The 12,590-nt window shown below is 44.0% G+C and overlaps 1 protein-coding gene across 2 annotated transcripts; it reads left to right on the forward strand.

Moving 5' to 3' along the window:
* Nucleotides 1–8,820: 8,820 nt before the first annotated feature.
* On the forward strand, nucleotides 8,821–12,280 carry LOC124394669 (gamma-interferon-inducible lysosomal thiol reductase-like). 2 transcript variants are annotated; one of them, XM_046863046.1, is made up of 8 exons: nucleotides 8,821–8,907; nucleotides 9,589–9,697; nucleotides 10,034–10,213; nucleotides 10,377–10,451; nucleotides 10,810–10,899; nucleotides 11,392–11,544; nucleotides 11,627–11,695; nucleotides 12,159–12,280. In XM_046863046.1, the coding sequence occupies exons 2-8, from the start codon at nucleotides 9,614–9,616 to the stop codon at nucleotides 12,216–12,218; spliced, it is 711 nt and encodes a 236-aa protein (XP_046719002.1). In that variant the 5' UTR covers nucleotides 8,821–8,907; nucleotides 9,589–9,613; the 3' UTR covers nucleotides 12,219–12,280. The 2 variants fall into 2 exon arrangements, with proteins under 2 accessions (XP_046719002.1, XP_046719003.1); XM_046863047.1 differs by having other exon boundaries at nucleotides 8,831–9,013.
* Nucleotides 12,281–12,590: the final 310 nt, after the last annotated feature.

Below are 12,590 nucleotides of genomic sequence, written 5' to 3' on the forward strand. Positions count from 1 at the left end.
GTTGTTGGAAATGTGGACGATCACACCTGGCCAAAGATTGTACCCTAAAGAAGCCCTGTCGTCTGTGCAGTGGAAAAACATCTTCAAATCCTTCATGAGGTTAATAGCCGACCTCAAAGGGAGAGTACCTGTCTAGTGAGTTCCACGAACAAAACTCTGTATCTAGACAGGCCAGAAGGTTCCAAACGTGTCCTGCTAAAAGTGATTCCCGTTGTATTACAGCACAACAATCGAGCCCTGAACACTTATGCAGTACTTGATGACGGATTCGAAAGGACTATGTTACTCCCAGCTGCAGCTAAGAAACTAGGGTTACAAGGACAGAAGGAAGATTTAACATTAAGAACTATTCGACAAGATATCAAGAAACTCAATGGGGCTGCAGTTTCCTTTAGAGTACGTTCTATAACGCAGCCCCAAAAGAGTTACTGGATCCAGAATGCCTTTACCTCTGAGCACTTAGGTTTAGCTGAACACTCGTATCCCATTGCAACACTCCAGCAGAGATACCAACACCTAAAGGACATTCCTTCACAGCCTTTCGAAAGTGATGAAGAGGAGAAGCCTTTGTTACAACCAGACGAGGCTGCACCCACATCCGTCAGGCATAACTCAAAGCTTCAAGACCTGGAGAAGATAGTTAGGCAACTGTATAAAAATCAAGTGGCCTTTCACGAGGAATTCCGACAATTTAAAACCCTTTATAAGGATATGCAGAATTTAACAGTAAATCCGCAGGCAGCTCTGCTAGCTCCCCGACCACAGCAGGTCATAGAGACTCCAGTCCCTATCTTTGAACCACCCGAAGCAACAGATACAGCCTCAACAATGCTTACATATCTCTATCACTCCCCAAATGGAAGAACTATCCCGAAATGTAGAGAGACTCTGGCAAAGCGATACCATCCCACACAGGAATGAGAAATTAGTCACGCGATCAAAGCAGGATCAAGTGGCAATGGATCTGTTACAAACCAGAACAACCAGGGTGATGGTAGATGGAGTAAATTGCTACGCAACTCCCCTTTTAAGGAAAGCTAATATGCCACAACTCTGTACCTCTAAGGACTCTGTTATGCCCAACTTAAGAGGTATAGAGCGGCAGTTGGCAAAGGATCCTGAAAGGGCAGTTGCATATAACGAAGAGATTAAGAAACTAGAGAAGTGCCGCTATGTAGTCAAACTCACCACTGACTCTGTAAACACCGGAAAAGAGTCATGGTTCATTCCACACCACATGGTACAACATAATGGGAAGAAAAGAGTAGTGTTCAACTGTTCTTTCGAACATGTAGGCCAGAATCTGAATAATTACCTCCTTGCTGGACCTACACTTAGCCCTTCCCTTTTAGGAGTGCTGTTGCGCTTTAGAGAACATTTCGTGGCAATAAGTGGAGATATTAAGGGTATGTTTCATCAGGTCCGCCTACTGCCTGAAGACAGAACTCTCCTTCGCTTTGTATGGTGTGACTTTCAAACCAATAACCTTCCCAGTATTTATGAGTGGCAAGTACTACCTTTTGGCACAACTTGTAGCCCCTGTTGTGCCATCTATGCCTTGCAACGCCATGTTCTTGACAACACCCAACCTAACAATACTCTCAGATTGACAGTAGAAAGGAACTTTTACGTAGACAACTGCCTTAAAAGCTTAATGACCGCAGATGAAGCCAAGCAGGTAGTGGATGGGTTATGTGGCCTTCTTGCTAGTGGTGGATTTGAGATTAGACAGTGGGCCTGTAATATTCCAAGAGTCATTAATCATCTCCCCAAAGAGGCCCATTCAGATAGCATTGAGCTTTGGTTATCACATGACAAGACTGATCACCAAGAATCCACTCTTGGACTGAGATGGAATTATAACTTAGATATACTCGGTTACAAACACCGCCCAACACTCAAAACCACACCCACTATGCGGCACATCTATAGGATAGTAGCAAGACAGTGTGACCCCTTGGGATTCATCCTTCCCTTCACCACCCGTGCCAAAATTCTAATTCAGCAGTTGTGGAACAAACACAGGGGTTGGGATGATCCCATGTTGCCCACAGATTTAGTGAAAGCCTGGTGTGAATGGGAAAATGAACTACCCATTCTTTCTCAGGTCACACTTCCCTGATGTTATGTTATGTTATGCCAGATATGGATAGGCCCAATACCACGAAACAAATTCATATCTTCTGTGATGCTTCAGAGCAAGCATACGGTGCCGTAGCATACTTAAGAACTGAAGATCAAGAAGGTAGAATACAGCTTGCTTTCCTGATTGGCATTTTCAAAATTGCCCCTAAACGTAAACAAACCATTCCTAGACTAGAGCTGTGTGCAGCCCTTATTGGTGCCCAACTATCGAAGCTGCTCGAAAATGAACTCACTCTTAAGATCAGCTAAGTGATCTTATGGTCCGATTAAACTACAGTTCTTTCATGGCTAAGATCTGAATCTTGCAGTTTTAAAGTCTTTGTAGGCACTAGAATAGCAGAAATCCAAGACCTAACTGAGTCACATGATTGGCGATATGTAGATACAGCCAGAAACCCAGCTGATGATCTAACAATCTATCTGATGATCTGCTCTCCCCTTTAGCCACTGCTCCTAACCTTGGGGTAAATATAGACAATTAACTGTCTTTTTTCCCACATGTCGCTAATGTTGCTCGTTCTTGTCGATTTCTTCTCTATAACCTCCGAAGGATTCGACCATTTCTGCCACACAGGCTGCCCAGGTGCTTGTTCACTCTCTTGTCATTTCAAGACTTGACTACTGCAACTCTCTGCTGGCAGGTCTCCCCTAAACGCTATTCGTTCACTGCAAATGATCCAAAACGCAGCTGCACGACTTGTGTTCAATCAGCCCAAGTTTTCCCACACTACCCCACTGCTGCGCTCCCTTCACTGGCTTCCAGTAGCTGCACGCATCAGATTCAAAACACTGATGCTTGCCTACAAGGCCAAAAATGGACCAGCACCGTCTTACCTCAGTGATCCGTCTTATCTCAGTGAGACATCTCGCACTGCACCACGTTGTCTGAGATCCTTCAGCACTGCTCGACTGGTACCACCTTCTCTCAGAATAAGAGGTAAGTACACTTCAAGGCTCTTCTCTGTTCTGGCACCGAGGTGGTGGAATGAACTTCCCCTAGATGTCCGTACAGCAGGGTCCCTGATTATCTTCAAGCGACGACTGAAGACCTACCTCTTCCTGAAATACCTAAATTAGCACTTTCCAAGTTTGTGGAATTCAAGTTATATTTATATTAAGTTTGTAATGTTGCGTACCAGTGTATATTTATTTATTACTAGAGATTTAAAGCACTTTTGTACGTCACTCTGGATAAGGGCGTCTGCTAAATGCCGCAAATGTAAATGTAAATGTAACAAAGGGGCGTAGCTTAGTAGAACTTGTTACACCAAACAGGTGGAGTTTAGGTCCACCCTTTTTACTTAAAGCAGAATCAGAGTGGCCAACCCTGCCACCTCTTAAGACCCTGAAGATAAAGTGGAAAGGAGAGCCAGTATATTCTGTGGTGTCACACAAACATCAAAGCCCTTAGACCCTAGTCAGTACCATTATTGAAAGGACCTTGTTGAAGCCATAGTTCAACAACATCCAAGTGATTTAGATCAATCTAGTATACCTACAGCTAAGGACTATGTGACAGCAGAACATCTCCTCTTCCGTAATATTCAACAAGTTTCTCAGAGGAATACGAGCAACTAAGCTCTGGTAAGCCCGTATCCCCTACAAGTAGATTGCTTACTTTAGCCCCAGAATTCGATAAAGCCAGTCAGCTTATACGGGTGGGAGGACGCCTACTTCGTGCTGAAGGCTTAGAACTCCAAACAGTTCAGCCTATTGTCCTAGACCCTCATCATTGAGCCACCAAATTACTCATTCAAGACTATGATAGTAAGCTGTGCCACCCAGGACCAGAACAAGTATTTGCTGAAATGAGGAGAAGTGTCTGGATACTAAGAGGTCGTGAAGCAATTCGAAAATCCCAACATAACTGTATGGAATGTCGTAAGTGGAAGGCTAAACCTGAGAACCCTAAAATGGCTGACCTTCCTCCAGCATGCTTGAGACTTCATAAACCACCCTTTTACAGTACTGGTATGGATTGTTTTGGACCTTTCCATATCAAAATAGGCAGACGTTTAGAGAAAAGATGGGGAATAATCTTTAAGTGTCTTACAACTCGATGTGTACACATTGAGCTTCTCACAGCTATAGACACTGATTCCTTCCTCATGGCTCTGAGGAGATTTATAGCACGTAGAGGCACCCCCGCAGAACTGATATCTGACCAAGGCACTAACTTCCAGGGTGGAGAGAGAGAGTTAAGAGATGCCTTAAAGAATTGCAGCCAAGAACTTCAACGGTATCTTGCCAAAATTTCGGTTCAACCCACCTAATGCCCCTCACTTTGGTGGCAGCTGGGAAAGGGAGATCCGATCTCTTAAAAATGCCCTCCGTACAGTAGTAGGTGCACAAACAGTAACAGAAGAAGTTCTTCAAACAGTACTTATCGAAATAGAAGGAATCCTTAATAGCAAACCTTTAGGTTATGTCTCCTCCAATGTAGCAGATTTAGACCCAATCACCCCAAATCTTCTGCTCATGGGGCGGCTAGACAGCTCTTTACCTCAAGTGATATACCCTGCCGATGAATTCATAGGACGACGTAGATGGAGACAAAGTCAAGTTCTCACTGATCATTTTTGGTCAAGCTTCGTGAGACACTACTTACCCAATCTCCAACTACGCCACAAATGGCATGCAGAGACTAAAACCCTTGCAGTTGGGTCTGTCGTCATGATTGTTGATCCCCAGTTACCACGAGCCCTTTGGTTGATCGGGAGAGTGTCAAAGACATTCCCTGGAGCAGATGGACAAGTTAGGTCTGCAGAGGTCAACGTTAAAGGTTAATTATACACACGGCCAGTTACCCGTCTCATTAATCTACCAGAGATAGCAGTTGAAGATGACACCAAGATCAAACCGACAGACTTTTAGCTAAGATTTAGAAGCAAATATGCTATGCATATTTGGGGCGGCAGTGTAAGAAAGGATTCCTATTGATTCCTAGTGAGCAGGCGCCGCCCAAGTGGCAGCCTGTTGCAGCAGCTCCCGTAAAGTTTGTGCTTTTTTTATTTATTTTATAGTGTTCCGCACTTTGTGTTTTCTTTTTAAGTGTATCTTGGCGTAAATTTGGAAACTGCACAATGGACATAAACAAAGGCACCGAGTTTGCTCTACTTTTCCTGCTTCTTTGGACTTTGTTCACAGTCGCGTCTGGAAACTCTGTTCATAGCCACGGTCCTATTGTTTACACCAGGGATCAGCTGTTAGCATTCCGCAACATGCCGATGCTACTAGGAGAAAAACCGGATATTTCCAGCGAGCTAAGAAGGAGAAGGCGGGGAACCATGCTGGAGCTTTGTGTCGGAATAAAGGAGGCGTTACAGACCAACTCTCCGTCCATCGTTATGGGAAATGTAAGATCTTTACCCAACAAGATGGACGAGCTAGCGGCTCTTACCCGGCATCAGAGAATTCGGGAGTGTAGCATCATGCTGTTCACGGAGTCATGGCTAACCAAGCTAACACCGGACACGACCGTGGCTCTGGATGGATTTGATTTACTGCGCGGACAGAGCGATGGAGAGCGGTAAGAGAAAGGGAGGAGGACTGGCAGTGTTTGTGAATAATAGATGGTGTAAATCTGGACACATCACTATTAAAGAACAGATCTGCTGTAAGGACATTGAGCTGTTAGCCGCTAGCATGAGGCCGTACTATCTGCCGAGGAATTCTCGCATGTTATCGCGATAGCTGCGTATATTCCCCTCTGCTGACGGTGAATCGGCATGCGATGTCCTGCATTCTGTTGTTAACAGACTGTTAACACAGAGCCCAAATGCCCTTCTCATTATCTCTGGAGATTTTAATCATGCCCTCCATCCTCCACTCTGCCCACATTCACCCAGTATGTTTCATGCCACACCAGAGACAATAAAACACTGGACTTATTTTATGCAAACTCAAAGGAGGCCTATGCTTCATCACCTCTCCCCCCCTTGGGAAGATCGGATCACAACCTGGTTCATCTCCTACCTGTGTACAAACCCCTTGTATGCAGGCAACCAGCTACCTCCCGCACAGTGACGACATGGTCTGATGAGACCGATGAGGCTCTGAAAGACTGTTTTGAAACAACTATGTGGGAGGAATTGTGCAGTCCACATGGGAGGATATTGACAGTCTAACAGATTGTATTACGGACTACATTAACTTCTGTGTGGAGAATACTGTACCCACCAGGACTGTACGGTGTTTTCCCAACAACAAACCATGGATAAACCCTGATATAAAGACTCTCCTTAAAGAGAAGAAGAGGTGTTTAAATCAGGAAACAAGGAAGAGCTGAAAACTGTCCAGAGAGAACTGAGGAAGAAGATCAGGGAAGGAAAAGCATGCTACAGGAGGAAGATGGAGGATCAGCTGCAGCAGAACAATGTCAGCGGTGTATGGAAGGGGCTCAAAACCATCACTGGTCACAAGGAGCCAAGCTCTCAGGCTGTGGGTGACCAGAAGTGGGTGAATGATCTCAATCTATTCTTTAACAGATTTGATCAGCTACCCTCCCTGCCCCATCCAGTCCCCCTGCTGCAATCCCCTCTCTGCTTCCACAGCAAGCAGCTCCAGCCCCACCTCTCTCTGCACTGCTATCAGCTCACAGACAATACACAACACACCTAACTTCCCCCTGCCGATTCCCTCCAGTCAACACTCCAGCCAATACACACTGCCCCTTACAGAAGCCCAGGTGAGAATGGAGCTCAGGAAGATCAAAGCGAGGAAGGCTGCAGGCCCAGACGGCATCAGCTCCAGGCTACTTAAGACCTGTGCTGACCAGCTGTGCGGCATATTGCTGTACATGTTTGACCTGAGCCTGAAGCTGGGAAAGGTGCCACAGATATGGAAAACATCCTGCGTGGTGCCTGTACCAAAGACGCCGCGCCAAAAGACTTGGAGACTATCGACCAGTAGCGCTGACCTCGCATCTGATGAAAACATTGGAGAGGCTAGTGCTCACTCATCTCCGACCTCTGGTGAGCCCATCAATGGATCCACTTCAGTTTGCCTACCAACCTGGCATTGGAGTGGAAGACGCAGTCATCTTCCTCCTAAATCGGGCTATTTCACACCTGGAAAAGGCTGGGAGCACTGTGAGAGTCATGTTTTTTGACTTCTCTAGTGCTTTCAACACCATCCAACCTGCGCTCCTGAGGGATAAGATGGTGTACATGGGAGTGACCATCATCTGTCTGCCTGGACACTGGACTATCTCACAGACCGACCACAGTATGTGAGGACTCGTGACTGTGAGTCTGACATGATTGTCTGCAATACTGGAGCCCCGCAGGAACGGTTCTGCCCGTTTCTCTTCACCATCTACACTGCAGACTTCATGTTCAGCTCAGAAACCTGTCACCTACAGAAGTTCTCTGATGACTCTGCCATCGTCGGTCTGATCACGAATGATGATGACAGAGAGTACAGAGGACTTATAAAGAACTTTGTGGACTGGTGCCAACGGAGCTGCCTCCAGATAAATGCGGGGAAAACGAAAGAACTGGTGGTGGATTTCCGTGGAACAAACAAATTCTATCACCAGTGAACATTCAGGAAAGGACATTGTGAGAGTGGACTCTTACAAATACCTGGGTGTTCACCTAAACAACAAACTGGACTGGACAGACAACACTGAGGCAATCTACAAGAAAGGGCAGAGCAGACTCTTTCTGCTGAGGAGACTAAGGTCTTTTGGAGTACAGGGAGAGCTACTGAAGACCTTTTTTGACTCTGTGGTGGCCTCAGCCATATTCTATGGAGTGGTCTGCTGGGGCAGCAGCATATCTACTGCAGACAGGAAGAGACTAGACAAGCTGATCAGGAAGGCCAGCTCTGTCCTGGGGATTCCCCTGGACACGGTACAGGAGGTGGGAGAAAGGAGGATGAACGCCTCCCACCCCCTGTATGAACATCGCTGAGCAGCTCTTTTAGTAACAGACTAATACATCCCAAGTGTCTGAAGGAGCGATACAGAAGGTCTTTTCTCCCTGCTGCTATTAGACTATACAACCAAAGCTGTTCCCAGTAAAACCAGTCACCAACATACAACACTGCTATTACTTTTTAAGATGTGCAATAACTTTATCTGTGTGAAATATTATTAAACAAATCAGGTACAATATTATGTGCAATATTACCCGCAATTTACGTGCAATACTACCTCAAAACATGACTTAAAAAGCGTACTTTTGTTTTTTTTCCTATTTGTATTATTACATTGTACTGTATATATACTGGTATTGTAGTATATGTATATTATTTTTTAGATATTTGCATTTATTTTTATTTCTTTGTTGTTATTATTGTTATTATTATTTATTTTTATTTCTGTTTTTATTTTTTGTATATTCTTCTTTTTATATATATTTGCATCTATTTTTATTTCTTTGTCTTGCTGCTGTAACATAGAAATTTCCCCACTGTGGGACGAATAAAGGTTTATCTTATCTTATCTTATCTTATCTTATTTAGTTGTATTTCCACGCTTCACCACTAGAGGCAGACATACAGTTTACCAAGCAATGACAAGCTACCCGTGACATCACAGTACACAGTCCTCCAAAAAGAGTATAAAAAGCCAGAACACGGAGCCGCGGGCATTCTGCATCACGCAACCTACTGAACAGCAGCTAGAAGAAGACAGCAAGAATCACCTCATATACAATCAATTCTATACCCAGTAAAGTAGAGTGTTCTGAATCCTGTATCGTGTTTTTACTGACGCGCTGGGGCGAGTACAATCCACTGATCAGCGTATACCAGATAGTGAGAATCCTTATATGGTCCTTCGAGCTAGAGAGGAAAACTTCCTAACATTCGGTCTATCAAGCCGGATAGGAAAAACTTCCTAACAAGTTGTATAAATAAAAAGGTACGGGTGTCGGCCCTCTTTCTGCTGGTTCCTGAGTGACCAGGATCCTACAACTGATTAACTGTTTTCTCTATTAAATATAATATATTTTTAAATCTGATCACTGAGATACAGATAGAAATATATAAAAATTGAATTCTCCTTCTTCTTCTTCTTCTTCTTCTTCTTCTTCTTCTTCTTATTATTATTATTATTATTCCGCCATCAAACTGATTTAAAACCTGAAGGTAGATGGTAGAGCTCAATTTAAGGAGAGGTTGATTAAGTATCAAGCCAAAGGGGGCGCTAACGTGCAAAAAACCTAATTGGACACATTTTTGGCCGTAGCTCGTACACCATCTGTCATTGACTTAAAAGTTTTATATTCTTGCAGTCCTCTGGTCAAAGAAAATGCCGTTTGAACGATTCCTGATATGAAGTCAGTTTTTTCTGCAAAATGGAATTATGTCAAAATCGTACTTTTGCTAAATCGCCCTCATGCGTTCCTCAGCATGAGGAAGTCACTCAGTACACACTTCCTCTAATTCTCCTTCTTATACATCTCAGTTTTCTCCTTCATGTTATTCTTCTTCTAGTTCTTCAGACTGACAGGCTGCAGTGATGTGTGTGCTGAAGCTCAGACTCGTGTTCACCTGCCTCACCGTGCTGCACATGTGCTCCAGCTCACCGGCCGAAAGATGTGGGGTGAGAAAACTCTCGCACTCACACACACACACACACACACACACACACACACACACACACACACACACACTGTGTACTAGCTTTTGATTGTTCAGCTGATCTAAACTGTCTTGTGATGTAACAAATTCTCCAACATAATCCACGTTTAGTCTATCTATCTATCTATCTATCTATCTATCTATCTATCTATCTATCTATCTATCTATCTATCTATCTATCTATCTATCTCACATTTAATTCTGCATTTTATATCTGTAATATACTGTATATACAACCAGCATTGTGTGTGTGTGTGTGTGTGTGTGTGTGTGTGTGTGTGTGTGTGTGTATGTGTAGGTACTGGAGCAGTGTGTGAAGGTGAACTCCAGCAAAAGTGCTGACCTGGTGAATGTGACTCTGTATTATGAGTCTCTGTGTCCTGACTGTCAGGTGTTCCTGGCGATTCAGCTCATGCCGACCTTCATCATGCTGAGAGACATCATTACTTTGGAGCTTGTCCCGTTCGGCAATGCAGAGGCATGCATACACACACACACACACACACACACACACACACACACACACACACACACAAAGCAAAAATCTATCTGTCTGTTTCCAACATGTGTGTGTGTGTGTGTGTGTGTGTGTGTGTGTGTGTGTGTGTGTGTGTGTGTGTGTGTGTGTGTGTATGCTGCAGGAAAAGCAGGTGGGAGACAAGTATGAGTTCACCTGTCAGCACGGACCAGACGAGTGTCTGGGGAACATGATCGAGGTGAGACGATAATCAGGACAGTAATTGGAACTTTAATGAGGTTCTCTTTTGAGTCTGGTTCCTCTTGAGGTTTCTTCCTTCACCACAGTCACCACCAGGTCACTCATCAGGAATAAACAACTATAAGGAACAAACTCATAGGCAATAAACATAGACATTCTTTATATAACCTTATTACTGCTTTATCTGTGTAAAGCTGTAAGTCCATTATAAAATTAAATGAAATTGAATAAAGGGGGTGGAGTTAGTGATGTCATTGCTGCACCTGGATCAGGTGGGTTCAGTAGTGAACAGGATCAAAGTTTTGTGTGTGTGTGTGTGTGTGTGTGTGTGTGTGTGTGTGTGTGTGTGTGTGTAGACGTGCATGCTGAATAAACTGAGATTGGCTGCATATCCGGTGATTTACTGCATGGAAGCAGCTGTTGATGTGGTGAAGGCGGCCGAATCTGTGAGTGTTTATTATCACTGATTTTATACCTTTACTCAGAGCTGAACCTGGAATTTAATCCAGAATAAACTCATTAATGTTCTAATTTAATTTGGAATAAATTAACCTGATCTTATTTGGGAGAGCTTCTACATTACCAGGTGTCTTCTGGACCTCAAATCAAACAGACCTCGATGCAGACTAGCCTCAACCTTAATTTGGAATAAACTAATCTGACCCAGACTAATCTCAATTGAACCCAGATTAGACCTAGACTATATTAGAACCAATCTAGTCTGAATTTGCCTTGACGTAAACCAGCATCTCTTGGATTTAACCTTAAATTTAACCTGAAATAATGTAACCCAGGTAAGATTGGGCCTCTGTTTATCCCAGACTAAGTCAATCTGAACCTAACTATAATCTTAAACCTGATCCAGATTTAATCTGACCCGGACTCAACCCATCTCTGACTACGTTAACGCTACCAGAACTTGTCTTGTTTCTCCTCAGTGTCTCGCCCTGTTCAGCCCCGAGACCAAATTTGGAGACATCATGTCGTGTGTGAACGGTGACGAGGGAAATCAGTTAATGCATCAGAACGCCAAGAAAACCGCATCTTTACAGCCACCGCATCAATACGTGCCGTGGATCACCATCAACGGAGTGAGAACGAGTCCTCACACCATCTTCACACTTCTAACTCTAATCCCTCACTTCACTTCCTGATTATTGTGTGTGTTTACAGGAGCACACTGAGGAACTGCAGAATAAAGCGATGAACTCACTCTTCCTACTCGTCTGCAGCCTCTACAAGGTGAGAGAGAGAGAGAGAGAGAGATTGTTGAATAGAAGGAGAGATAGACAGTTAGATAGAAAGAAGAAAGGACAGCAGGACAGATGAAAAGATAAAAGGCAGCAGGAAAGACAGTTTTTGTATGGGTGATAGAGGGACTGATAGACTAATGGAGAAACTGAGAGACAGAAAGAGTGACTGATAAAGAGATAGAGGGACTAAAAGACAGACAGAGACAGATAAAAAGACTGAAAGAGATGATGAGAGGCAGACAGAGTGATGGACCATGATGAACAGAGTGATGGACAGACTGATGGACATAGGGGCGAGGGGATGGACAAAATATTACAGTTAATTTGCTGATGGATGCTGAGTGAATCTGCTGGACTGTGGAGTTAGTAAATAACTTGTGGTTTTGTGTGTGTGTGTGTGTGTGTGTGTGTGTGTGTGTGTGTGTGTGTGTGTGTGTGTGTGTGTGTTACAGGGTGATGCTCCTCCAGCATGCTCTCTAGGACAGAAGGGGGTGAAGATGAGTTACTGCTGAACAAAAGTTGTACTGTGACTGTAATCCTGAATGAATAAATCAATAAAGGAATGTACACATGGTCCATGTCTGTATTTAAATTTTGATATAAAGAGAGTTGGGGGAGTTCCCCCGAGAATCCAGAGAGTGAGGAGAGAGTCAGCCAGCATCTGAGCAATCACACACTGAGGTGATCAGAACCCAGTGACCCCCAGCTGGAAAAGACTACGATTTAAAATAATAATCATCTCATTACCCAGAACTTTAACACGACTTCATGTATTTGGTCTACTCCCCATCCACCATTCCCCCCAAACCAATCAAGAGCCTTGTTTAAGAGCCCTCGCTTGGTGGTTCTGAGGTTTCAATCGCTGACCTTCCATTCAGTAAACC

Source organism: Silurus meridionalis, chromosome 12 (assembly GCF_014805685.1).
Source record: "Silurus meridionalis isolate SWU-2019-XX chromosome 12, ASM1480568v1, whole genome shotgun sequence".
Classification (NCBI taxonomy): Eukaryota; Metazoa; Chordata; class Actinopteri; order Siluriformes; family Siluridae; genus Silurus; species Silurus meridionalis.